The sequence below is a fragment of the Aptenodytes patagonicus genome, chromosome 27 (assembly GCF_965638725.1).
Source record: "Aptenodytes patagonicus chromosome 27, bAptPat1.pri.cur, whole genome shotgun sequence".
Lineage (NCBI taxonomy): Eukaryota > Metazoa > Chordata > Aves > Sphenisciformes > Spheniscidae > Aptenodytes > Aptenodytes patagonicus.
Genome location: NC_134975.1, coordinates 1,090,093 through 1,117,378, shown reverse-complemented (window position 1 = coordinate 1,117,378; position 27,286 = coordinate 1,090,093). Strand labels below are relative to the sequence as shown.

At 68.8% G+C, this 27,286-nt stretch overlaps 2 protein-coding genes across 2 annotated transcripts; one reads left to right on the top strand and one right to left on the bottom strand.

Annotated features, from left to right (window-relative positions):
- Positions 1-1,639: 1,639 nt before the first annotated feature.
- MAP3K12 (mitogen-activated protein kinase kinase kinase 12) lies at positions 1,640-11,027 on the bottom strand (the record flags this gene model as incomplete). The annotated part of the gene is given in 12 exon segments (XM_076360416.1): positions 1,640-1,901; positions 2,390-2,460; positions 2,750-3,197; positions 3,748-3,885; positions 4,698-4,814; positions 5,020-5,129; positions 6,478-6,586; positions 6,997-7,155; positions 7,533-7,691; positions 8,659-8,850; positions 9,948-10,131; positions 10,688-11,027. Coding segments are annotated over 12 exon segments (2,289 nt in total), but the record flags the coding sequence as incomplete, so codon positions are not given.
- Positions 11,028-17,898: 6,871 nt separating this feature from the next.
- LOC143171379 (RISC-loading complex subunit tarbp2-like) lies at positions 17,899-25,350 on the top strand. The gene is given in 11 exon segments (XM_076360321.1): positions 17,899-17,951; positions 20,141-20,322; positions 21,516-21,621; position 21,750; positions 22,242-22,304; positions 22,306-22,325; positions 22,518-22,593; positions 23,721-23,835; positions 23,939-24,066; positions 24,853-25,042; positions 25,179-25,350. Coding segments are annotated over 11 exon segments (1,092 nt in total). The 3' UTR covers positions 25,337-25,350.
- Positions 25,351-27,286: the final 1,936 nt, after the last annotated feature.

Sequence of the window (27,286 nt, the reverse complement as noted above, 5' to 3'; positions counted from 1 at the left end):
TCCACCCCTGGGGGGGGGGGGGGGGGGGGCTCTGGGGGACCCCCTCCCCACGGCACCTGATCCTTGGGGGGCACCCGCCCCCCCCTTCCCCTGGGGACCTTGGGCAGCCCCTCCCAAAGGTGCTAGGTCCCGGGGGGCTCACGGGACCTCCTTCACATGGTACCCCAGTGCTGGGGGTCCTGGGGGAACCCCTCCCCCCAATAGCCTGACCTGGGTGACTCAGGGGACACCCCCCCCCATCCTTCCTATTCCTGGGGGGGGCCTGAGACACCCCCCACCCCCCCACCCCCACCCCCCCCCCCCCCCCCCCCTTCCTACAGTATCTGCTCCATAGTGACACCCTCCCACTCCGTCCCCAAGGGGACACCCCCTGCCCATGGCATTGTTTCAGGGGCACCCTGGGACCCCAGCACACCCCCCCCCTCCCCCCAGTGTCCATCCTTGGGGGGCTCCAGGACCCTCCCAGGAGACACCCCCCCCCCCTCCCCACCCCCTATGGTACTTGGTCTTGGGGTCTCTGCCCCCCCCCCCTTGTTACCTTGACATAGGGGACTCACAAGACCCCTCCCCATAGTACCTCATCCTGGGGGGCACCGGGAAGGCGCCCCCCCCCCCCCAAGGTACCTGGTCCTGGGGAGCCCTTGAGACCGTCTGCCCACAATGTCCACCCCTGGGGGGGGCCCTGGGGCATCACCCCCTCCTCCTGGGGGGGCTCTGGGGACCCCGTTCCCCATTGTACCTGGTCCTGGCATTCTCAGTGGGACCCCCCCCCCCCCCCCCACGACGGGGACTCCCCCCCCCCCCCCCTCCTTCCCCTTGCTAACCCCATCCTGGGGGGCTCAGGGGACGTCTACCCCATAATACCCAGCCCTGGGGGACCTTAAGGACCCCCCCCCCCAGCCCATAGTACCAAGCCCTGGGCCACCCTAGAGACACCCTGCCCCTTGCTAATCCTGTCCTAGGGGGTGAGGGGACCCCCTTCCTCATAATCCCAAGCCCTGGGGGACCCCAGGGACCCCCTCCCTCATAATACCAAGCCCTGGGGGACAGACGGGAGCCCCCCCCACCCCATGGTACCCATTCCTGGGGGCCCTGGGGAACCCCTTCCCCTTGCTAACCCCAGCCTGAGGGGCTCAGGGACCCCTACACCATGGTACCAAGCCCTGAGGGTCCCTAGGGATTCCCTCCCCCCCCACGCCCATGGTACCCAGCTCTGGGGGCCCTGGGGACCCCCTTCCCCTTGTTAACCCCATCCTGAGGGGGCTATGGGGACCCCTACCCCATAATCCCAAGCCCTGGGGGACCCCAGGGACCCCACCACCCCATAGTACTCAGCCCTGGAGGCCCTGGGGACCCCCTTCCCCTTGCTAACCCTGTCCTGGGGAGCTATGGGGACCCCTATCCCATAGTACCAAGCCCTGGGGGACCCTAGGGACCCCCCCCACCCAATGGCACCCATCCCTGGGGGACCCTGAGGGACCCCCTTCCCCTTGTTAACCCCATCCTGAGGGATCTTAGGGACCCCCACCCCATAGTACCAGCCCTGGGGGACCCTAAGGACCCCCCACCCCCACCCCATGCTACCCATCCCTGGGAGCACCCCACGGTGCCACCCATCCCTGTAGGGTGAGGGCATCACCTTGGGGCTGAGCCCCCCGTGACGGCGGCCGGGACCCTCGGGGGGGGCGGCATCCAGGGGGATCTCGGAGCCCTGGGAGAGCAGGTCCTCGGAGCGGTCGTCGGGACGCTCGTCCGTGTTGGTGCTGCCCACGTCGGGGGTGGCACTGTGCGAGGGCTCGCTCGTGTGCCCCTCGTCCCCGTCCCCGTCCCCGTCCCCGTCCGAGGAAGTTCCCGAGCTGAAGGTCGACAGCGACTGGCGCTTGCTCATGCCTGGGGGCCACCTGGGACGGGTTGGGGGGTGTGTGTGTGTGTGTGTGTGTGAGCACCCAGGGCACCCACACACTCCTCCTACACCCATCCCAGGTGTCTGAGCACCCACAGCCCCCTCCCTGCACCCATCCTGGGCATCTGGGCACCCGCTGACCTCCTGCACCCAGCCTAGGTGTCCAACCACCCATGGACCCCCCCTTGCACCCATCCCAGGTGTCTGAGCACCCATGGACCTCCCCCCCCCACGCAGCCATCCCAGGCATCTGGGCACCCACCAACCCCCTGCACCCATCCTGGGCTTCCAAGGACCCATAGACACCCCTCCTGCACCCATCCCAGGTGTCTGAGCACCCATGGACAATCCCACCCCCCCCGTACACATCCTGGGTGTCCAGGCACCCGCTGGCCCCCTGCACCCATCCCAGGTGTCCGAGCACCCATGGACCCCCAAACGGACCCAGGCATCCGCGGCGGGTGGGGGGGGGGTGTTGGCACCCACCTCTGCCGCAGCGGCAGCTCCACCTCGCTGTCCACTTCACCCTCCTCCTCCTCCGACGAGACCCCCCGCTTCTGGGGGCAGAGGAGGGAGGGGGCGTTGGGGTCCTCCCGCTGCCCCTCGGGAGGCACCCAGGGATCCTGACCCCCCCCTCCACCCCAGGAGGGACACAGGGGTCCTGACCCCCCCCTCCTCAGGAGGGACCCCTGTATCTGACACCCCCCCACACACACAAACCCCTTCCCAGAAGGGATCCATCCCACTCCCCACTGCTGGGATGGACCTGGGGGGGTCCTGTCCCCCCTCCCCAGCGCCACACCTCCCCCCCCCGCCAAAAGGGACCCAGGCATCCGGGGTTCTCACCTGCCCACGGGTGACGGCCGCCCGGTACAGCAGTGCCGCGGGGGTGAGGTGCTGCCCGGCCCCCGCTTTCCCCCCCCGGCCGGCCCCACTCTCCCGTTCGGGCTCACCGGGAGCCGGGGGCCGCGGCGGGGGGGACCCTTGGGTGCCTGTCGCCCCCCCGGGTCCCGCATCAGGTACCGCAGCCGGGGGGGCACCTGCAGCCTCCAGGGTGCCCCCGAGGAGGTCAGGGCCGGCAGCAGTTGGGGGGGGTCCGGGCAGCCCCCGGGGGGGGCCGGCCTCGGGGCCCAGCTCCCCACAGCCCCCCCGGGGTCCCGCTTTGCGATGGCGGCCCTTGGCCCGGCGGCTGCGCCCGGGCGAGGGGGGGCCCTTGGGACACCCCGGCAGGGCCACCTGCGCCATGGCCGCATCCAGCTTGGGCAGCAGCACCTCCGGCTTCAGGATGTCAGGCCTGGGGAGGGGGGGGGGGAGGGGGGGGACACACATGCGGAAGGGCTGCGGACGGGGACCCAGGCGTCTGGGATTCTCTGGAATACCCCCCCACCCAGCCAGAAGGGACCCCCATGTCCAGACACCCCCAAAGACACCCCCCCGCCCCAACAAGGGACACCGGCATCTAGAGCACCAGAACCCCCCCAAAGGACTCCAGGCATCTGCACCCCCAGGCCCCCCCCCCAAGGGGGCCCAGGCATCTGGATCCCCAGAGCCCTCCCCCTCCCAAAGGACCCCAGCACCCCCCTCTTCCCAAAGGACCCCAGGCACCCAAGGCCCCCAGACCGCCCCCCCCAAAAGGACCCAGGTATCCAGGCTCCCAGCCCCACAAGGACCCACATGTCCATGTCCCCAGACCTCTCCCCCCCCCAACCCCAACCTTGAGGAACCCACATGTCCATGCCCCCCCAACCCAAAGCACCCAGGCATCCGAACCCCCAGACCCCTCCAGCCCAAAGGACCCAGGGTCCACCCCCCTCCCACCGAGGGACCCAGGCATCCGGGCGCACCGCTTGCCGTGGGGCGAGAGCTTCTGGGGGACATTGCGTTTCTTGATGAGGGTCTCAACGGCGTTGCCGTGCAGGAGTCCCCGCGGCGCCCGCGGCTTGAAGAGCCCAGGGTAGCGCTTCTCCAGCGCCTGCTCCCGCCTGCCACAGGCTTCGCGTGGGCACCCGCACCCGGGGATGCGGCGTGGGGTGGCGTGGCCATGGCCTTGGGGTGGTGGCCATGGGGTGGGTAAGGGCTGGCCATGGGCTCAGGGTAGCCATGGGGTGAGTATAGGGGTGGCCATGGCCATGGAGTGGCTGTGGGGTGGACACAGGGTTGGCCATGGCCATGAGGTGGCTATAGCGTTGGCTGTGGCCATGGGGTAGATATAGGATTGGCCGTGGCCATGGGGTGGATATAGAGTTGGCTGTGGCCACAGGTTGGCCATGAGATGGCTATAGGGTTGGCCATGGCCATGGGGTGGCTATGAAATTGGCCATGGCAGTGGGATGGATATAGGCGTGGCCACGGGGTGGCTATAGAATTGGCTATGGCCATGGGGTGGCTATAGGGTTGGCCATGGCCACGGGTTGGCCATAAGATGGCTATAGGGTTGGCCACGGCCATGGGGTGGCTATGAAATTGGCCATGGTGGTGGGATGGATATAGGCATGGCCACGGGGTGGCTATAGAATTGGCCATGGCCATGGGGTGGCCATGGGATGGATATAGGGTTGGCTATGGCCATGGAGCGGCTATGGGGTGGCCAAAGGTTTGGCCATAGCCATGGGGTGGCCATAGGGTTGGCCATGGCCATGGAGTGGCCATAGGGGTGGCCGTGGCCGTGGGGTGGCCATAGGGTAGATATAGGGTTGGCCATGGCCATGGAGTTGAAATAGCGTTGGCCACAGCAGGGGGGTAGCCATGGGGTGGGTAGAGGGGGTGCTGGGGGGTGCTGGGGGGACCCGCTCACCTGAGCAGCTCCTTCTCCTTGAGCTCCAGCTGCAGCATGAGGGCGCTGAGCTCCATGTAGAGGTTGTTGGCGCGCTCCAGCTTGCGCTCATAGTGCTCCCGGATGTCCAGCGCGTGCCTGGCACCCGGGGCACGCGTGGCGTTGGCACACACACCCCACAGCACCCCACGGCACCCAGCACCCGCCGTACACAAGGACAGGCACCCAACAGCCCTCCCTGTACCCCGGCACCCCCTGATACACCCTGGTCCCCACCCATGTCCCTGATGCCCCAGTGCCCACAGTGTCCCCGGTGTCCCCGTGTCCCGTGGACGGGCCCCACCGGAGCTCCTCGCGCCGGCGGTTGATGAGCTCCTCCTCCAGCCGGTGCAGACACGTCCCCTCCGACTTGATCTTCTCGAAGTGCAGCTTCACCTCCTCCCGCCACTCCGCCTGTGGCACGTGGGCACCGGCTACCATGGGCACCGGGCACCGGCTACCACAGGCACCGGGCACCCCAGGCAGCAAGGCACCCTGGGCACCAGCTACCACGTGCACCAGGCACCCTGGGCACCAGGCATCCCAGGCACCAGCTACAGCAAACACCGGGCACCTCAGGCACCGGCTACCGTGGGCACCAGACACCCTGGGCACCAGTTACTGCAAGCACTGGGCACTCCAGGCACTGGGTACCGTAGGCACTGGGCACCCCAGGCACCAGCTACCATGGGCACTGGGCACCCTGGGCACCGGCTACTGAGGGCACCAGGCACCGCGGGCACCAGGTACCACGGGCACCGGGCACCTTCGGTACCAGCTACTGCAGGCACTGGGCACTCCAGGCACTGGGTACTGCTGGCACTGGGCACCCCAGGCACCAGCTACCATGGGCACTGGGCACCCTGGGCACTGGCTACCGAGGGCACTGGGCACCGCGGGCACCAGCTACCATGGGCACTGGACACGCTGGGCACCGGCTACTGAGGGCACCAGGCACCGCGGGCACCAGGTACCACGGGCACCAGGCACCTTCGGCACCAGCTACTGCAGGCACTGGGCACTCCAGGTACTGGGTACTGCAGGCACTGGGCACCCCAGGCACCAGCTACCATGGGCACTGGGCACCCTGGGCACTGGCTACCGAGGGCACCAGGCACCACAGGCACAGGCTACCATGGGCACTGGACACGCTGGGCACTGGCTACCGAGGGCACCGGGCACCTTCGGCACCAGCTACTGCAGGCACTGGGCACTCCAGGCACTGGGTACCGTAGGCACCGGGCACCGCGGGCACCAGCTACCATGGGCACTGGACACGCTGGGCACCGGCTACCGAGGGCACCGGGCACCTTTGGCACCAGCTACTGCAGGCACTGGGCACTCCAGGTACTGGGTACTGCTGGCACTGGGCACCCCAGGCACCGGCTACCATGGGCACTGGGCACCGGTTACCCTGGGCACCGGCTAGCACAGTCACCGGGCACCCTGGGCACCGGCTACCATGGGCACGAGATACCGCAGGCACCAGGTACCCTGGGCACCGCATTACCTGGGTGCAGCTGCTCTAGGCACTGGGATATACTGGGCACAGCTACCGCGAGCACTGGGATATCCTGGGCCTGGATACCCTGGGCACCAGCTGCTGCTGGCACCAGTTGCCCCAGCCCTCACAGTCACCGGGATTTGAAGCAGGTCTCCTGCGGGGTTTGGGGGTGCTGGGGGGTGCCTGGGTGCTGGGTATGCCAGGGGTCTTGGGGTGCTGGGGGTGCCGGGGTGCTGGGGGTCCCAGGGTGCTTGGTACCTGGGATTTGAAGTAGGTCTCCTGGGGGGTGGAGAGGACGTCGGCGGAGGCGATGTCGAGGTGCAGCAGGATCTGGCGGAAGGACGGCCGGTTCCGGGGCTTGCTGTTCCTGGGGGGAGCGGCACGGCGCTGGGTGCAGGTGGGGGGGGGCGGCTGGGTGCTGGGGTGGGGGGTGCTGGGTAGGCGTTGAGGCTTTTTGGGACCACAGGCAGAGAAGGGTGCACAGGACACATGGGGTGCCCAAGAGGCAGCGGTGCCCAGGGTGCAGCCTGGCATGGGGTGCCCATGGGCACCCCCCGCAGGGTGGGGGTCCCTATGACCAGGGGTCCCCCCTGCACTGCCCACATTGGGGTGCCAATGGTAGATCCCTCATGGTGGTCCCTACAGTGGGGTGCCCATGGTGGAGTCCCCTATGGCACGACCCATCCATGGCATGGGTGCCCATGGTGGGGTGTCCCCAGGCGGGGTGTCCCCATGGTGGGGTGTCCCCAGGCGGGGTGTCCCCACGGGCGCACTCACCAGCACTGGCGCAGCAGCACCTTGAAGCCGTCGGGGCAGCCGGAGGGGACGGGCAGGTGGAGGCTGTTGCTGCCCACCCCCCAGATGATGGCCGAGGAGTCCACGTCCTTGTAGGGGATCTCGCCCGTCAGCAGCTCCCACAGCACCACCCCGAAGGACCTGGGGGCACCGGCACCCATGGCCCCCATCACCCACGGCTGAGCACCCCCAGTGTCCTCCCGCTGTCCCCTGGTCCCCCTTGCCCTGCCCCGGTGTCCCCTATGTCCCCTGCCCCCTTGATGTCCCTGATGTCCCTCATTCCTGTCCTTGCAATGTCCCCACCAGCATCCCCAATGTCCCCATCTCTGTTGTCCTGGTGTCCCTGAGGCCTCATGTGTCCCTGCAACGTCCCCTGTTCCTATTGTCCCCAATGCCTCCTGTGCCCCCCAGCGTCCCCATTGCCTCCCAAAGGCCCCTGTGTTGCTGTGTCCCCAATGCCATCACGGTTCCCTGGTGTCCCTAAGGTTCCCATGTCCCCGATGTCTCTGTGCCCTCACCAGATATCGACCTTCTCGGAGACAGGCTCGTTGCGGATGACCTCGGGTGCCATCCAGGCCACGGTGCCGGCGAAGGACATCTTGGTGCTCTTGTCAATGAGCTCCTTGGAGGTGCCAAAGTCCGAGATCTTCACCACGTCGTCATAGGTGATGAGCATGCTGGGGGGCACCCACTCAGCGCCACGCCAGCGCCACACCAATGACACGCCAATGACACGGGCACGGCACCGCCACGGGCATGCAACTGCTACGAGCATCATCAGATCATGGGTGTGCCACCACCACGGCCACAACACCACCATGGCCATGGCACCACCACAGCCATGGCACCACCACGGCCATGGCACCATCACGGGCATGCAACTGCCATGAGCATGGTCCTGTTGTGGGCACGCCACCGCCATGGGCACAGCACTGCCACCACCATGAGCATGGCACCACCGCGGTCATGCAATTGCTATGGGCATGGAACCACCACGGGTACGGCACTGCCATGGACGTACAACTGTCACGGACATGCAACCCCCAAGGTCATTGCACTGCCACGGGCACAGCAATGCCATAGACATGTCACCGCCATGGACACGTCACTGCCATGGACACAGCCACCATAGACATGTCACTGCCATGGACACGTCACTGCCATGGACACAGCCACCATAGACATGTCACTGCCATGGACACGTCACTGCCATGGACACAGCCACCACAGACACGGCACTGCTATGGGCACGCAACTGCCATGGGCATTGCATCGCCATGGGCACAGCATGGCCATGGACATCTCACTGCCATGGGCATGGTACCACCATGGCCACTGCACCGCCATGGGCGTGCCACCGCCATGGGCCCAGCACTGCCACCACCATGAGCATGGCACCACAACAGTCATGCAACTGCTATGGGCATGGAACCGCCACGGGTACAGCACTGCCATGGGCATACAACTGTCACGGACATGCAGCCACCGAGGACAACGTACCACCACAGGCATGGCACTGCCACGATCATGCAACCGCCACATGCACGTCCCCACCACGGGCACGGCGCCATCGTGGGCATGTCACCGCCTGGGATGCCCACCCCAGCACCCATGGGTGCTCCCCGAGCCCCCATCCCCGCTCACTTGGGCGACTTGAGGTCGCGGTGGATGATCTTGTGGAGGTGCAGGTAGTTCATGCCGCCGGCGATGCCCATGGACCAGTCGACGAGGAGGGAAGGGGTGACCTTGCGCCCGGCGCGCAGCACCTCGTACAGCTGGCCCTGGGCGCAGAACTCCATGATGATGCAGTAGCAGGGTGCCTGGGTGCACACACCCCTGCGGGCACAGCAGCACCCTCAGCACCCGCTGCCTGGCCAGCTGGGGCACCCAGCAGCACCCAGTAGCACCGGGGCACCTGGCTGCACCAGGGCACCCGACTGTATTGGGGCGCTTGTGAGCACCCATCTGCACCAGGACACTTGCCTGCACCCAGGTACCTGTCAGCACCCATCAGTGCTGGAGCACCCATCTGCACCCAACCCCCCTGTTAGCACTAGGAGCACCCCTCTGCACCCAGACACCCAGTAGCACTGGGATACTGGGGCACCCATCTGAACTGGGGCACCCATCTGCACCCAGGCAACCATCAGCGCCAGAGCACCGGGGCACCCATCTGCACCCACGTCGCCCTGCCCTGTCTGTGACAGACCTGTCCCCTGTGTGTGGCCGTCCCCTGTGCCACACGTGGGACACGCCAGCCTGCCCCGCGCCCCTGGTGTGTCAGTGCCCCGTGCCCGTGCTGTGCCCTGCCCACCCAGGTCCGTGCCGTGCCGTGCCGGTGTTCCCCACGCACAAGCCGTGTTGGTGTCCCGTGCCCATGTTGCATCCGCGACCCCTACGCCCGTGCCCATGGCACGTCCACGCCCGTTTCCATGCCGTCCGTGCCCACGCCACGTTCATGCTCATGCCCATGCCATGCCCGTGCCCTGTGCCCACGGTGTTCCCCATGACCGTGGCTTGCCCATGGCGTGTCCACGCCTCATGCTGCGTTCATGCCCGCGACCACGACGTGTCCGTGCCCTGTGCCCACGGTGTTCCCCATGACCGTGGCTTGCCCATGGCATGTCCGTGCCCCATACCGCGTTCATGCCCATGCCCATGCCGTGTCCATGTTCCATGCCCATAGCATGTCCACACACCACGCCCCGTCCACGCCCCGTGCCATGTCCATGCCTTGTGCCCATGGTGTTCCCCAGAACCACGGCTTGTCCGTGCCGCATCCACCCTCCGTGACCGTGGCATGACCATGCCGCATGCCATGTCCATGCCCTGTGCCCACGATGTCCCCCATGCCCATAGCATGCCCGTGCCCCACGCCGTGCCCCACGCCCGCGCCCCATGCCCATGCCGGTGCCGGCAGCACCCACGCTCACTTGAAGGTGATGATGTTGGGGTGCTTGAGCTTGCGCAGGTGCTTGATGTCGGTCTCCTTGAGGTCCCGCACCTTCTTCACGGCCACCTCCTCACCGTGGAAGCGGCCCAGGAAGACGGCGCCCTGCGCCCCGCTGCCCACCCACTGCAGGTCCAGGATCTCCTCGAACGGCACCTCCCAGGGGTCTGCAGGCACCCACGCCCATGGCACCCGCACATCGGCACCCCCGGTGCACCCACGCCCATGGCACCCGCACATCGGCACCCCCGGTGCACCCACGCCCATGGCACCCGCACATCGGCACCCCCGGTGCACCCATACCCATGGCACCCGCATGCTGGCACGGCCAGGGTGCAGCCCCCCCCTTGGCACCCTCACCTCAGCCCTACTGCTCCCGCCCTGCCCCATTGCACGCTCTGCACCCCAGCACCCCACTCCTTGCCCCACTGCCCCCTCGCTTGCCCCACTGCCCCCTGCTTTGTCCCACTGCACCCTCCCGGCCCCGTAGCACCCTCCTTTGCCCCATAGCACCCTCCCGGGCCCCATAGCACCCTCCCTGCCCCCTTGCACCCTTCTTCGCCCCCTTGCACCCTCCCAGCCCCATGGTACCTTCCTGGTCCCATAGCACCCTCCCGGCCCCCTTGCACCCTCCCTGCTCCATTGCACCCTCCTGGCCCCCCTGCACCCTCCCAGCCCCATGGCACCCATGCTGCACCCACCCCACCCCCCGCGCCCCCTAACCTTCCTGAGGGTGCTTGTGCTCGGCGGCGTAGGCTTTGCCGATCATGGTCCAGACGGGCTTGAGGCAGCCGAAAAGCCCCTCCAGGAACCCCCCACCCGCCTGGCACCGCAGGTGGGCGGCCTCGGCGGCCAGGGGTCCCGCTCCCTCGGGACCCAGGTCGGGGTGCCGGGGGGGCCCGCGGCGGGGCCAGGCCTCGGGGGGGGCGGTGGGGGCGGCGGGGGCGGCGGGCAGGACGTCACGCAGCACGCACTGCGTGGGGGTCAGCTCCTGCTCCGGGGTCCCGTCCGAGGCCAGCGCCAGCGAGGGCGAGGGCGTCCGCGTCTCGTGCAGGCAGGCCATGGCGGGGGCCCCCCGCGCCCCCCTGCCGCCCCCCGGCCTGCGGGAGGGGCTGTCAGCGGGAGCGGGGGGTGTACCCCCTCTTGCACCCACGGGCATCCCTTTGCATGCACCTGCACCCCTTGCACCCCTGGGTGCAGCTCCACGTGTGCACCCCCCCTCGCGTGCACGGGCACCCCTTTACATGCATGTGCACCCCCTTGCATGCACCTGCACCCCTTGCACCCCTGGGTGCTGCTCCACATGTGCACCCCCCCTTGCGTGCACGGGCACCCCCTTACATGCACGGGCACCCCCTTGCACTCGCGTGTGCAGCCCCCACATGTGTGTGCACCCCCTTGCACACATGGGCACCCCCTTACATGCATGGGCACCCCCTTGCACCCACGTGCGCCCCCTTGCACCTCTGTGTGCAACCCCACACGTGTGTGCACCCCCTTGCACCCATGTGTGCAACCCCACACGTGTGTGCACCCCTTTACATGTATGCGCACCCCCTTACATGCACGTGCACCCTCTTGCGTGCACCTGCACCCCTTGCACCCATGGGTGCAGCTCCACGCGTGCACCCCCCCTTGCGTGCACGCGCACCCCCTCGCACTCCTGTGTGCGGCCCCGCACGTGTGTGCGCCCCCTTGCACACGTGGGCACCCCCTTGCGTGCATGGGCACCCCCCTTGCACATGTGTGTGCGGCCCCACGCGTGTGTGCGCCCCCAGCACGTACGTGCACCCCCTTGCACCTGGATGCACCCTTGCACACACGTGCACCCCCTTGCACACACGTGTGTATCCCCTTGCACCCCCGGGGCGCAGCCCTACACCTGTGGGCACCCCTTGCACGCCCGTGCAGCCCCTTGCACACGTGTGGGCACCCCTACACGTGTACGCACACCCTCTCCTCTGGGTGCACCCCCCCCCCCCCCCAATTTATGTGTGTGTACCCCCTTGCACACGTGCACCCCTCTTCACACACGTGCGTGCACCCCACTAGGCTGGGGGGGGGGGGGCCTGGAAGGGGCCCTCCGTAATGCACAGAGGGCACACGAGCGTGCAAGAGGACGTACGAGTGTGCAAGAGGGCGTACGAGCATGGAGGGGGGTGCGCAAGCGTGCGCATGAGCGTGCAAGGGCGTGTGCAAGCGTGCGAGCCCCCCCCCCACGGCGTGCAAATACGCCAGGGGAAACTGAGGCAGGGCCAGCGGGGGGCCCCAGATGTTCGGGGGGGCCCCAGGGGGTCTCGGGGCGGGGGGGGGGGGGGAGAGGGGATCAGGCCCGAGCCAGCTCCCCTGGAAATTTGGGGGGGGGGGGGGGAAGTTGCCGTGGCAACAGCGGAGCCGGCGGATGAGGTCATCACTAAAATTAGGGGGGGGGGAGTGAGTCACCGCGGGGGGGCGTGGGCGGGGCTTAGCGTCACCCCGAGGGACCCAGGCGTCCGGGCGGGGAGGGGGGGGGCCGCGGGGGACGACCCGCCCCTCCAGGTGTCGTGTCCCCCCCCGTGGTGATATCACGTCACGCGGTGACGTCATCCCGGTAAGGGATGGAGCCTCCCCCTCCCCCCCCCCCCCCCATGGCGGCTCCGTACGGGGAAACTGAGGCAGAAACGGGGAACCAACGACCCGGGGGCGGGGGGGGTGGGTGGGTGTCTGTCACGACATGCGACTGCGCCGGCCCCGTGTCGCGACAGAGCGGAGCTGGAGGAGGGGAGCGGGGGAGAGAGCGCCCCCGCGCCGCCCCCGCCGACGTGGCATGTCGGGACATGGCGCCCTGTCGCGACACGGGGAGGGGCGGGAGGAGTGGGACGGGCCGCGAGGGGCACACGCGTGTGCGTGGGGGGCGCACACGTGTGCAAGCGGGTGCACAGGCCTGTGGGGGGGTGCACACCCCGGTAGGGGTGCACACGCGCGTGCACAGGGCTGCATACGCACGCGAGGGTGCACACGCGTGTGCAAGGGGGTGCACGTGCGTATGGGGGGGGGGTGCACACGCGTGCAAGGGGTGCGCACACATGCAGGGGTGCACACGCAGGTGCAAGGGGGTGCATACCCACGCGGGGGTGCGCACGCGTGTGCAAGGGGTGGGCACTCTCGTGTGCAGGGGGTGCACACGCGCGTGCGAGGCGATGCACAAGCGTGCCGGGGGGGGGGGGCACACGCACGTAGGGGGGCACGCACGGGTGCCAGCACGCGTGCACGCACCTGCAGGCTTTGCACACGCGTGTGCAAGGGGGCACACGCGTGTGCACGGGGGTGCAAGCACGTCTGCAAGGGGGGGCGGTCACACGTGTGCAAGGAGCTGCCCACGCGTGTGCAAGAGCAGCCCACACATGCGGGGGGGGGGGGCGGGGAGGGCACACGCGTGTGCAAGAGGCCGCTCGTGCCCCTGCCCCTCCCCCCCTCCCCCCAGGCCCCCCCGACCCCCCGGGGGGACCCAGGTGGCCCGGAGGGGGGGAGGGGAGGGGAGGGGAGGGGAGGGGAGGGTGCGGCCCCCCCCCCCCCGGGCCCGGTCGGGCGGGGGGACCCAGGCGTCCGGGGGTGGGGGAGGGGAGCACGTGCCCCCCCCCCCCCCCCTTCCCCCCCATCCATCCCGGCCGCATCCCTGGTCCTGCCCCCCACTCCCACCCCCCCCGGTGCCCCCCACCCCCCCCCCTCCCCCTCCCCCTCCCGGGCCTCCCCGCCGCTGCCCGCGGCCCCGTGCCCGGTCCCGGTACCTGGGGGGGTCCGGGCCCCGCGCCCGGTGGTGCCGGTGGGGGTGATGCCGGTGGTGCCGGTGATGCCGGGGGTGATGCCGGTGATGCCGGGGGTGGTGCCGGGGCCGGGGCCGGGCCCGGCGGGGCCGGGGCGCGGGCGGGCGGGGCCGGTACCGGGGCCGGTGCCGCGGTCAGGGAGAGCGGCGCGGAACGGCCCCGCCCGGCGTTCGGCGCGGCCCCGCCCCGCCCGCCCCGCCCCGGCCCCGCCGGCACCGGGAGCCGGCGGGCACCGGGAACCCACCGGCACCGGGAACCCCTACCGGCACCGGGACCCCTATACCGGCACCCGGGACCACCGGCACCGGGACCCCTATACCGGCACCGGCACTGGCACCGGGACCCTCCTGTCAGCACCGGGACCACCGACCCCGGGACCCCGAATCGCACCAGGACCCCCCGACCGGCCCCGAGATCCCTACACCGGCACCCGGACCGGCACCGGGACCCCCCCCTACCAGCACCGGGACCCCCATATCGGGACCAGCACCGGCATGGGGACCCCCCTACCGGCACGGGGACCCACCTACCGGCACCGGGACCACCGGCACCGGGACCCCGAACTGCACCGGGACCCCCATATCGGCACCAGCACCGGCACGGGGACCACCGGCACCGGGACCCCGCACCGGCACCAGGACCGGCACGGGGACCCTGAACCGCGCCAGGACCCTCCTACCGGCCCCGGGACCCCCCCAGGACCGGGACCGGGCCCCCCCGGTGCCCCCGGGACCCCCCCGACACCGGGACTGGGACACCCCACCCCCCCCCCCGGTGTCCCCCGCCAGTCCCAGCACCACACGGGGGCCCCAGTGCAATCCCAGTGCTCCCAGTCTGATCCCAGTGCTCCCAGTACGGGTGTCCCTCTGTCCCCAGTGCTCCCAATCGGGGTGTCCCTCTGTCCCCAGTGCTCCCAGTCTGATCCCAGCGCTCCCAGTACGGGTGTCCCTCTGTCCCCAGTGCTCCCAGTCTGATCCCAGCGCTCCCAGTATGGGTGTCCCTCTGTCCCCAGTGCTCCCAGTTTGCTTCCAGTGCTACCAATCGGGGTGTCCCTGTCCCCACTGCTCCCAGTCTATTCCCAGTGCTCCCAGTCTGTCCCCAGAGCTCCCAGTATGGGTGTCCCTCTGACCCCAGTGCTCCCAATCGGGGTGTCCCTCTGTCCCCAGTGCTCCCAGTCCCAGTGTCCCTGTCCCCAGTGCTCCCAGTCTATTCCCAGTGCTCCCAGTCTGACCCCAGTGCTCCCAGTCCCAGTGTCCCTGTCCCCAGTGCTCCCAGTCTGACCCCAGAGCTCCCAGTATGGGTGTCCCTCTGTCCCCAGTGCTCCCAATCGGGGTGTCCCTCTGTCCCCAGTGCTCCCAGTCCCAGTGTCCCTGTCCCCAGTGCTCCCAGTCTATTCCCAGTGCTCCCAGTCTGCTCCCAGTGCAGGCGCCTGTTTGTCCCCATGGCCCCTTGTCTGTCCCTGTCACACCCTGCCCTGTCCCAGCCGGTCCCAGTCTGACCTTGTCACCGCCGGCCTGTCCCCATCACTGCCTGTCCGTCTGTCCCCCTCCCTGTCTGTCCGTCCCCACTGCTCCCTGTCCATCCGTCCCATCACACCACGGCTGTCCCCACCGTCCCCCGTTCATCGGTCACCATCGAGCCCCATCTGTCACACCCTGCTCACGTCCCCACCAAACGCTCCCCGTCCCCACCGGTACCTGTCCGTCCCTGTCCGTCTGTCCCCATTGCACCCCGCCTGTCCCCACTGTCCCCCTCCATCCCTGTCCCACCCGGCTGTCCCCATCGCCCCCCACCCGCTGGTCCCCATCGGTCCCCATCCCTGTCACACCCTGTTCATCTGTCCCCGTCCCACCCTGTCCGTCCCCCACTGTCCCCATCTGTCCATCCCTTTTACCCCCTGTCCCACCCCGTCTGTCTGTCCCCATCACACCGACGTCTGTCCGTCCCCCCCCATCAGTCCCCATCCCTCCCTGTCCCACCCTGCCTGTCCCCACTGTCCCCACCCATGGACCCCCCTCCATCCCTGTCCCATCCCGTCTGTCTGTCCCTGTCCCATCCTGTCTGTCCCCATCGTCCCCCTGTCCTTGTCCCACGCTGTCTGTCCGTCCTTATCCCACCCCATCTGTCCCCACTGTCCCCGTCCATCCCTGTCCCACCTGGTCTGTCCATCCCTGTCCCACCCCGTCTGTCCGTCCCTGTCCCGTCCCTCCTGTCCCTGTCCCATGCCGTCTGTCTGTCCCTGTCCCATCCCTCCTGTCCCTGTCCCATGCCGTCTGTCCGTCCCTGTCCCATCCCTCCTGTCCCCATCCCATGCCGTCTGTCCGTCCCTGTCCCACCCCGTCTGTCTGTCCCTGTCCCACCCCATCTGTCTCCATTGTCCCCATCTCTTGACCCCCATCCATCCCTGTCCCAGCCTGTCTGTCCGTCCCTGTCCCGTCCCTCCTGTCCCTGTCCCACCCCGTCTGTCCATCCCTGTCCCACCCCATCTGTCTCCATTGTCCCCATCTCTTGACCCCCATCCATCCCTGCCCCACCCTGTCTGTCTGTCCCTGTCCCGTCCCTCCTGTCCCTGTCCCACGCCGTCTGTCCGTCCCTGTCCCACCCCGTCTGTCTCCATTGTCCCTATCTCTTGATCCCTGTCCCAGCCTGTCTGCCCGTCCCTGTCCCGTCCCTCCTGTCCCCGTCCCGTCCCTCCTGTCCCTGTCCCACACCGTCTGTCTGTCCCTGTCCCACCCCATCTGTCTGTCCCTGTCCCATCCCTCCTGTCCCTGTCCCATGCCGTCTGTCCGTCCCTGTCCCATGCCGTCTGTCTGTCCCTGTCCCACCCCATCTGTCTCCATTGTCCCCATCTCTTGACCCCCATCCATCCCTGTCCCAGCCTGTCTGTCCGTCCCTGTCCCACCCCGTCTGTCTGTCCCTGTCCCATCCCTCCTGTCCCTGTCCCACGCCGTCTGTCCGTCCCTGTCCCACCCCGTCTGTCTCCATTGTCCCTATCTCTTGATCCCTGTCCCAGCCTGTCTGCCCGTCCCTGTCCCGTCCCTCCTGTCCCCGTCCCGTCCCTCCTGTCCCTGTCCCACACCGTCTGTCTGTCCCTGTCCCACCCCATCTGTCTGTCCCTGTCCCATCCCTCCTGTCCCTGTCCCATGCCGTCTGTCCGTCCCTGTCCCACCCCGTCTGTCTGTCCCTGTCCCACCCCATCTGTCTCCATTGTCCCCATCTCTTGACCCCCATCCATCCCTGTCCCAGCCTGTCTGTCCGTCCCTGTCCCGTCCCTCCTGTCCCTGTCCCACCCCGTCTGTCCGTCCCTGTCCCACCCCGTCTGTCCGTCCCTGTCCCATCCCTCCTGTCCCTGTCCCGTCCCTCCTGTCCCACCCAGTCTGTCCCTGTCCCATCCCTCCTGTCCCTGTCCCATGCCGTCTGTCCGTCCCTGTCCCACCCCATCTGTCCCACCCCGTCTGTCTGTCCCTGTCCCGTCCCTCCTGTCCCTGTCCCATGCCGTCTGTCCGTCCCTGTCCCACCCCGTCTGTCCGTCCCTGTCCCATCCCTCCTGTCCCTGTCCCGTCCCTCCTGTCCCACCCAGTCTGTCCCTGTCCCATCCCTCCTGTCCCTGTCCCATGCCGTCTGTCCGTCCCTGTCCCACCCCGTCTGTCCGTCCCTGTCCCGTCCCTCCCGTCCCATGCCGTCTGTCTGTCCCTCTCCCACCCCCCCCACCCCCCCGTCCCCATTGCCCCCGACCACTGAACCCCGTTGGTCCCTGCCCCACCCTGTCCCCGTCCCACCCCCCTCTGTCCCCGTTGTCCCCATCCATTGACCCTCCCACGCACCCCGTGCGGGGGGGGAGGGGGGGGGGGAACCGAGGCAGGACACGCCCCCCCTCCCGGCACCCACGTGGCCCCGCCTCCCGCGTCCTCCACCTTCCCAGCATTCCCCGCGCGGGGGGGTGTGGGAAGCGTAGTCCTCCGGGGGGGGGGGGAGCGGCAGCGGAGCTGCCGCTCCCCCCCCCCGGAGGACTACGCTTCCCACACCCCCCCGCGGCGCCCGTATCCCATCGTGCCCCGCGCGCGCGGCGGGGCGGAGCGGGCGCCCCCTGGCGGCGCGGGCGGCGCGGCGGCGGGACGGAGCGCGGCGGGGATGAGCGAGGAGGGGGCGGGCGGCGGGGCCAGGCGGAGCGGCGGCTTCCCCAGGTACCGGACACCCTCCCCCCCCCCCCCCCCCTTCCCCGGGACACCCCCTCCCCCCCCTCCCCCCCCCCCACCTCCGGGTACCCCCCCCCCAAAGCGGGGTTATCCCCCTCCTGACGGAGAAGGGGAGGTTGGGGCCTAGTCCAGGCCCCCGGGGCTGCCCCTCGGTCACCGGCTCTGTGTGACGGGGCTCCACGCTGCGGCGGGTTGGGGGGGACACGACACACGGCTAGAGGCCTGTCCCCGTGTCCCCACGCTGCGTGGGGGGGTTCCAGCCCTGTCCCCGTGTCCCCACGCTGTTTGTTGGTGCCACCCCTGTCCCCGTGTCCCCATGTCCACATGGCAGTGCCACCCCTGTCCCCATGTCCCCACATGCTGTTTGTTGGTGCCACCCCTGTCCCCGTGTCCCCATGTCCACATGGCAGTGCCACCCCTGTCCCCATGTCCCCACATGCTGTTTGTTGGTGCCAGCCCTGTCCCCGTGTCCCCATGTCCACATGGCAGTGCCACCCCTGTCCCCATGTCCCCACATGCTGTTTGTTGGTGCCAGCCCTGTCCCCATGTCCCCATGGCTGTACCAGCCTTGTGCCCGTGTCCCCACGCTGTTTGTTGGTGCCAGCCCTGTCCCCATGTCCCCATGCCACATGGCAGTGCCACCCCTGTCCCCATGTCCCCATGCCATGCGGTGGTACCAGCCCTGTCCCCATGTCCCCATGCCATGCGGTGGTACCAGCCCTGTCCCCATGTCCCCATGGCTGTACCAGCCTTGTGCCCGTGTCCCCACGCTGTTTGTTGGTGCCAGCCCTGTCCCCATGTCCCCACGCTGTTTGTTGGTGCCAGCCCTGTCCCCATGTCCCCACGCTGCGTGGCAGTGCCAGCCCTGTCCCCATGTCCCCATGGCAGTACCAGCCCTGTCCCCATGTCCCCATGCTGTTTGTTGGTGCCAGCCCTGTCCCCATGTCCCCATGCCACATGGCAGTGCCAGCCCTGTGCCCATGTCCCCATGCCATGCGGTGGTACCAGCCCTGTCCCCATGTCCCCATGGCAGTACCAGCCCTGTCCCCATGTCCCCACGCTGTTTGTTGGTGCCACCCCTGTCCCCGTGTCCCCACGTTACATGTCAGTGCCACCCTTGTCCCCGCATCCCCATGCCGTGTGGCAATGCCACCCCTTTCCCCATGCTACCCCTGTCCTCATGTCCCCGTGCCATGTGGTGGTGCCACTCCTGTCCCCATATCCTAATTCTGTGTGGTGATGCCTGTCCCCATGTCCCCACGCTACATGTCAGTGCCACCCCTGTCCCCACATCCCCATGCCGTGTGGCAGTGCCAACCCTGTCCCCTTCCTGAGTGTGATGCCACCCCTTTCCCCGTGCCCCCATGCCATATGGCAGTGCCACCTCTATCCTCGTGTCCCCACACTACATGTCAGTGCCACGCTGTCCCCGTGTCCCCACGCCACGTGGCCAGGCCAGCCTCTCCCACCGTCCCAGTCCCCCCAATCCGTACCCCTGTTGGTCCCCTCTGACCCCTCCTTGGGCTGGTGACAGCCCTGTCCCCATGTCCCCATGCTACATGTCAGTGCCACCCCTGTCCCCACGTCCCCACGTCCCCATCCCATGTGGTGGTACCACCTCTGTCCCCATACCCTAATGCTGTGTGGCGATGCCACCCCTGTCCCCCCATCCCCACGCCACGTGGCCAGGCCAGCCTCTCCCACCGTCCCACTCCCCCCAGTCCAGACCCCCGTCGGTCCCCTCTGACCCCTCCTCGGGCTGGTGACAGCCCTGTCCCCATGTCCCCACGCTACATGTCAGTGCCACCCCTGTCCCCACGTCCCCGTGCCATGTCCTGTCTCCACCCCTGTCCCCGTACCCTAATGCTGTGTGGCGATGCCACCCCTGTCCCCCCGTCCCCACACCATGTGGCCATGCCAGCCTCTCCCACCGTCCCACTCCCCCCAATCCAGACCCCCGTCGGTCCCCTCTGACCCCTCCTCGGGCTGGTGACACCCCTGTCCCCACATCCCTGTGCTATGTCGTGTCTCCACCCCTGTCCCCGTATCTGAACGCTGTGTGGCGATGCCACCCCTGTCCCCACGCCACGTGGCCATCCCAGCCTCTCCCACCGTCCCACTCCCCCCAATCCAGACCCCCGTCGGTCCCCTCTGACCCCTCCTCGGGCTGGTGACAGCCCTGTCCCCAGCCTGGAGCAGATGCTGGCCGCCAACCCCGGGAAGACGCCCATCAGCCTGCTGCAGGAATATGGCACTCGCATAGGCAAGACCCCCGGCTACGACCTCCTGAAGGCCGAGGGACAAGCCCACCAGCCCAACTTCACCTTCCGCGTCACCGTTGGGGACATCAGCTGCACCGGTGGGTCCCCGACGCCGTCCCCACCCCTCCCCCCCCCCCCCCCCCTTCCCCGCCCCGGCGCGCCCCGCGGGGGGGGGCCTGGAGAGGGTGACCTGGGGTGGATCTCGCTTGCTTGGGACAGTGAGGACACGGGGCTTGTCCCCAGGATGGTGGGGATGACCTGGGGGATCCCTAAAAGTGGGCTGTGGTGGGGGATCCCCTGGGATCCCTAAAAAAGTGGGTCCGGGTTGGGGGGGGGGGGGGGTGTGTCACCTGGGATCCTGATGCCTGGGACACTCGGGGGATCCCTTGGGACTCCCAAAAGTGGGGGGGTGGGGGGGGTGGGGGCGATCACCTGGGATCCTGATGCCTGGGACACTCGGGGGATCCCTTGGGACCCCAAAAAAGTGGGTCCTGGTGGAAGATCCCCTGGGATCCCTAAAAAGCAGGGTCTGGTGGGGGATCGCCTGGGACCCCGATGCTTGGGACACTCAGGGGATCCCTTGGGACCCCAAAAAAGTGGGTCCTGCGGGGAGGATTGCCTAGGACTCCGATGTCTGGGGCACTCAGGGATCCCCTGGGACCCCAAAAAGTGGGTCGGTGTGGGGGATCATCTGGGACCCCGACGCCTGGGACGCCCGGGGATCTCCTGGGACCCCGAAGCCTGCGCTGTGACAGGGGCTGTGACAGGGATCCTCCTGGGGACCCCAACATCTGGGATGTGCCATGGGGATTCCCTGGGAACCCAAAAAGTGGGTCCTGGTGGGGGATCGCCCAGGATCCCGATGCCTGGGACACGCGAGGATCCCTTGGCACCCCAAACTGCGGGTCGGGGTGGGGGATCACCTGCGATGCTGATCCCTGGGACGCACAGGGGTCCCCTGAGACCCTGATGCCCAGGCTGTGACACAGGGATCCTCTGGGACCCCAAAAAGTGGGTCCTGGTGAGGGATCGCCCAGGACCCCGATGCCTGGGACACCTGGGGCCCCCCTGGCACCCCAAAAAAGTGGGTCCTGGTGAGGGATCGCCCAGGACCCCGATGCCTGGGACACCTGGGGGCCCCTTGGCACCCCGCTGCCGGGATTATGGCAGAGGGATCCCCCGGGACCCCGACACCGGAGCTGTGGCAGCCCTAACCACAGCCCGTGGTCTGCGACGGGTCTGGGGGGGCCCCAGGTGCCCCCCCACCCCGCTCAGCTGGTGTCTCCCCCAGGGCAGGGGCCCAGCAAGAAGGCGGCGAAGCACAAAGCGGCGGAGGTGGCCCTGAAGCTGCTCAAAGGGGGGGACATGCTGGAACCCGCCGCCCCCGAGGAGCCCAGGTGAGGGGGGACGGGGTCCCCAGGGTGCTGGGGTTCAGGGTGGGGGTCAGGGTGCTGCACAGAATAGGGTCGGAGGGAGCTGGGGGGGGGGGCTGGGGGGGTGCTGGGTGCACAGGGAGGGCACTGAGCGTGTCCAGGAGGTGCCGGGGGGAGTTTGGGGTGCACTGGGTGGGCGGGGTGCCCAGGTGGTCTGGGGGTACCCAGGGGGTTGGGAGTACCCCAGGGGTGCTGGGCACCCAGGCCCGGTGGGTTTGGGGGATCTGCGGGGGGTTGAGGTCATCCAGGGGAGTTTGGGGGTACCCAGGGTGATTGGGGATGCCGGGGGGCTTGGGCATCCCAAGGGATTTGGGGTGGTTTGGGGTGCCCGGCAGCAGTGAGGGTACCCAGGCAGGTCTGGGGGTGCCCAGGGTGGGTCTAGGGGTGCGGGGGGGGGGGGAGTTAGGGGTGTCTTAGGGGAGCCAAGAGAATTGGGGATGCCTGGGGGGGTGGGAATGCCAGGGGGTCTGGGGGTCCCAAGGGAATTGGGGATGCCTGGCAGGATTTGGGGTACCTGGGGGGCTGGGGGTGCCCCGGGGGGGGGGGCCGGCTCGGGTGTTAACGTCTCACCTTTTATCCCCAAGCTCTCCTTTCCCCCAGAGCCCCCGGCTGAGCTCGGCCCCGCGGCCACCCCCCCAGCACCCGCCCGTGCCCCCACCCTCGCCCAGGTAACGGGAGTGGGGGGCACCCAGGTGCCGGGGCGGGGGAGGGGGGGGGGAGGCACCGATCTCCCCCAAACCCTCAGCTCCCGGCACCCCGTTACACCTCCTTGCCTCCCCGACCCGGGGGTCCTGGCGTGGGAGGGGGGGGGGGGCGCTCAGAGCTGCCCCCCTCACGCCGTGCCCGTCTGCCCCACGCAGGGGCACCCCCCTGGAGATGAAGACGCCCGTGTCCCCCCCCCAGTCGGAGTGTAACCCCGGGGGGCTCTGCAGGTGGGTGACACCACGGGCTGGGACAAATGGGGACATGCTCCCCCCCGGCTCGGTGGCCGTCCCTGTTTTGGGGTGACAAGCCCGTTTTGGGGATGGCCATCCCTATCCGGGGGGGTGGACACGTCCCTTTGGGGGTGACCTTACCCATTTTGGGGGTGGCGGTGACTTTGGGGGCTGCCTCTCCCCAGCTGGAGGGGGCTCTTGCCCCTTTTGGGGACAGTTATCGCCATTTTGGGGACGGTTATCCCTATTTTGGGGACGGTGGACCCATTTTGGGGATGGTTATCCCTGTTTTGGGGACGGTGGACCCGTTTTGGGGACGGTGGACCCATTTTGGCGACAGTTATCCTGTTTTGGGGATGGTTATCCCTGTTTTGGGGACGGTTATCCCCATTTTGGGGATGGTGGACCCATTTTGGCGACAGTTATCCTGTTTTGGGGATGGTTATCCCTGTTTGGGGACGGTTATCCCCATTTTGGGGATGGTGGACCCATTTTGGGGACAGTTATCTGCATTTTGGGGACTGTTATCCCTATTTTGGGACGGTGAACCCGTTTTGGGGACGGTTATCCCTATTTTGGGGACAATTATCCCCATTTTGGGGACAGTTATCCCTGTTTTGGGGACAATTATCCCCATTTAGGGGACGGTTATTCCCATTTCGGGACGGTTATCCCTGTTTTGGGACGGTGGACCCGTTTTGGGACGGTGGACCCATTTTGGCGACAGTTATCCTGTTTTGGGGATGGTTATCCCTGTTTTGGGGACGGTTATCCCCATTTTGGGGATGGTGGACCCATTTTGGGGACAGTTGTCTGCATTTTGGGGACTGTTATCCCTATTTTGGGGACGGTGAACCCATTTTGGGGACGGTTATCCCTATTTTGGGGACAATTATCCCCATTTTGGGGACCGTTATTCCCATTTCGGGGACGGTTATCCGTATTTTGGGGACAGTGGACCCATTTTGGGGCTGGCCCTGCCCGTTTGGGGGGTGGCCGTTCCCGTTTTGGGGATGGCAGCTCCTTCTGAGGGCAGCTCTCCCCATTTCGGGGGGGTGGCCGTGGTCCTGCCCTCCCCAGACCCCCTCCGTGCCCCCCCCCCATTTGTGTCCCACCCCCCCCCAGGAGCTGGTGGTGCAGAAGGGCTGGCGCCTGCCCGAGTACACGGTGACGCAGGAGTCGGGGCCGGCGCATCGCAAGGAGTTCACCATGACCTGCCGCGTGGAGCGCTTCGTGGAGATCGGTACGGGGCCGGGGCACCCCCCGGGTGTGCGTGTGTGTGGGGACACACGGACACACGACAGGGTGCCAGCCTCACCTCGGCGTCCCTTGTCCCCTCCCCGCAGGCAGCGGCACCTCCAAGAAGCTGGCGAAGCGCAACGCGGCTGCCAAGATGCTGGTGCGGATCCACAACGTCCCCATGGAGCCGCGGGAGGGCAGCGAGGCCGAGGTGGAGGAGGACCAGTTCTCCATGGTACCGGCCAGCGAGGGGTTAACGGGGGACACGGGCACCCCGAGGCCACCCGGGGGGTTTAACGGGGCGGGGGGGACGGGACACGGGCACGCTGAAGGGTCAATGGGGGACACGGGCACCTCTGTACCCCCTATTTCAGGGCTTATGGACCCCCAGTGATTAAACTTGGGGGGCAGTAGGGCAGGGGGACACCCAAGGGACCCCCAGATATGCTCCCTGGGTGGGGGGGACCCTCTGGATTTAGGGGCCTTGGGTGCGTGGGTGGGTGGATGTGGTCCCCACGGAGGGTCCCTGAATCAGGGGCGTCCCGCAGTCCCCAAGCCCCCCGTGTCCCCTGGGGTATCCTCTGTGGGGGTCCCAACAGCCCCCACGTTCTTGGCGTGGCCCCACGTGGGGGTCCCTAAGTCCCCTTGTCCCCCGGGGTGGCCCCATATGGGGGTCCTGGCAGTGTCTTAAGCCGCTGTGTGGTGGGGACACCCCAGGATGTCCCCACGTAGGGTCCCTATGGTTCCTGAGCCCCTGTACCTCAAGAGTGTCCCTACACGGGGGTCCTGGTGGTCCCCGAGCCCCCATGGGTGTCCCCATGTCGGTGTCCCCGCAGTTCTTGAGCCCCCGCGTCCCTACATGGGAGTCCGGAGGGTCCCTGAGCCCCCATGTCCTTTGGGTGTCCCTGCACGGGACTCTGGGTGATCCCTGAGCCCCCATATCCCCATGCGGGGTTCCGGATGGTCCCCACGTCCCTGTTGGGGGGGTCAGGACGGTCCCCCGAGCACCCTGTCCCTGCAGGCGGGCCCCAGGCTGGAGGGGCTGCGGGGCCGAGCGCCCGGCTGCACCTGGGACTCCCTGCGCAACTCGGCGGGCGAGAAGATCGTGCAGCTGCGGAGTCACCCGCTGGCACCCATGGGTGCGGGGGCCTGCGCCCTCCTGCAGGAGCTCTCCGAGGAGCAGAGCTTCGCCATCAGCTACCTCGACATCGGTGAGCCCCCGCCCCACGGGCATCCCCCCCAGCCCCATGGGTGCCCCAGCCCGGGCTCGGGGGTGTTGTGGGTGACTTGGGGGGGGTCTGGGGTGACAGTGGCCTGTCCCCGTGTCTCCCCCCCCCCCTCCCCCAGATGCGTTGAGCCTCAGCGGGCTGCACCAGTGCCTGGTGGAGCTGTCGACGCAGCCGGCCACGGTGTGCCACGGCGCGGCCCCCTCCCGCGACGGCGCCCGCTCCCAGGCCGCCCGCAACGCCCTCCAGTACCTCCGCATCATGGCGGGGGGCAAGTGAGCCCCACCCACCCACCCACCCACCGACTGACCGACAGCCGGACAGACCCACGGACGCTCCGACGGACTCACAGATGGACCCCCTGGACTCACCGACCGACACACGGACCCTCCGGACGAACGCTTGGACCCACTGGTGGACACCCGGACCCACCCACGGACACCCTGACAGACGCCCGGCCCCACTGACACACCCTGTGGGCACCCGGACCTGCTGACAGACAGACGGACAGACACACGGCCCCCCCAGACGGAGCCCAGACAGACCTCAGGGCCCCGGGGGCACCCTCCGTCCTGGCCCCCCCCCCCGGGGCGAGGAGGGTCCCCGGGTGCCAACCAGCCCCCCGGGAATAAAGCTGGGGGGGTTTGTAAACTCCCCGCGTTGGTGTCTTTTTGGGGGGGGCCGGGGGGGCTTTGGGGGGGGCAGTTGTGGGGTGTTGGGGGGCAGAAAGGGGGCAGGTGTCCCCCCCCCCGTCCCCCCCCTGTCCCCCAGGGGCAAAACCGGAGCGAGCATTGAGGGGTGAGTGGCACCAGTTTATTGGATGACGGATGGACCCACGGACAGAGGGACTGACGGACGGACTCGGGGACGGCTTTCCGGACAGATGGCTCCCGGGATGGACGGCAGGACGGACGGACGGACGGACGCTCAGCGGCGGCGGCCGAAGCGCTGCGGCGTCGCCATGGTCCAGAACGGGGCGGCCGGAGGGTCCCAGCTGCGGGGGCTGAGCCGGGCCTGGGACCCCCACTGCGGCCCCCGCCCGAACCTGCCGCGGGGACACCGCCCCGCTGACACCCGCCGGTGGGGACAGACGGATGGGGACGGACAGACAGACAGGGATGGCTGGATGGGGGTGGATAGAGAAGGATGCACAGGCACAGATGGATGGAAGAGGATGGGACAAAGGGACAGGGACAGGCGCGATGGGGACAGACAGACGGAAAGGGACAGACTCGGTGCCGTGGACAGATGGGGACAGCGGGACTGGGGACAGCGGGACGGGCAGGGACGGACAGACATACGGATGGATGGATGGGACAGACATACACGGGACGTACACGGACAGACCCCGGCCGGGACACCCCCCCCCATCCACGCACCGGCCAGGCCACCCACTTGTCCCTTCCAGCTGCCCCCAAACCACCCGGGTCCTTCCCCACCCCTGGGTCCCTTCGGTGTCCCCAAACACCCGGGTCCCTCCCCGGCCCCGACGGCCCCGCAGCGCCCCGGACACCCACCCCCACCTCCCCCCCGGTGCCCCCAGACCCCCCCCCCCCGGTCCCGCTCACCTCCGCGGCTGGAGGAGGGAGCCCGGGCTGCGGCCGGGGCGCCGGAGGGAGCGGAGCAGCGCGCCCAGGGCGGCGGGGGGCGGCCCCGGGGGGGCGGCGGCGGCCTGTGGAGGGGTCGGACGGGGGGGGGTGTCACGGCAGCCCCGGGCCCGGGGGGCGCCCCCCCACCTCCCCCACGCCGCAAAACCGAAAAGCCCGTTCCCCGGGCGCGTCCCGCTTCCCCCCCCCCCCTCCCCCGCCACCCCGCCCCGACGGCGCGGCGCGGGCCGGGGCTCACCGGGGCCGGGCCGGGGCCGGGGTCGGGGGCCCCGGGGCAGCAGCGGGCGGCGGGCAGGGGCCCCGCCAGCAGCAACAGCAGCAGCAGCAGCGCCAGCCGCACCGCCATCGCCCCCCGCCGCCCGCCGCCGCCCGCCGCCTCTTATAGCCGGGCCGGGCCGCCGGGGGGGGTCCCGGGGGAGCGGGAGATTGCGGGGATCAATCCTGGCCCCGCCGCCGCCGCCGGGCCCCGCTAATGAAACCCATTTACCAGCCGCGACAGCCGCCCCCGGGGACGGACGGACGGACGGGGGCGGCTCCGCACCCCACCCCCCCCCCGCCCCGCCCCGGACCCTCAACCGACACCACCGGGGCTGCCCGCACCGTCGGAGCGAGACCCGCCCGT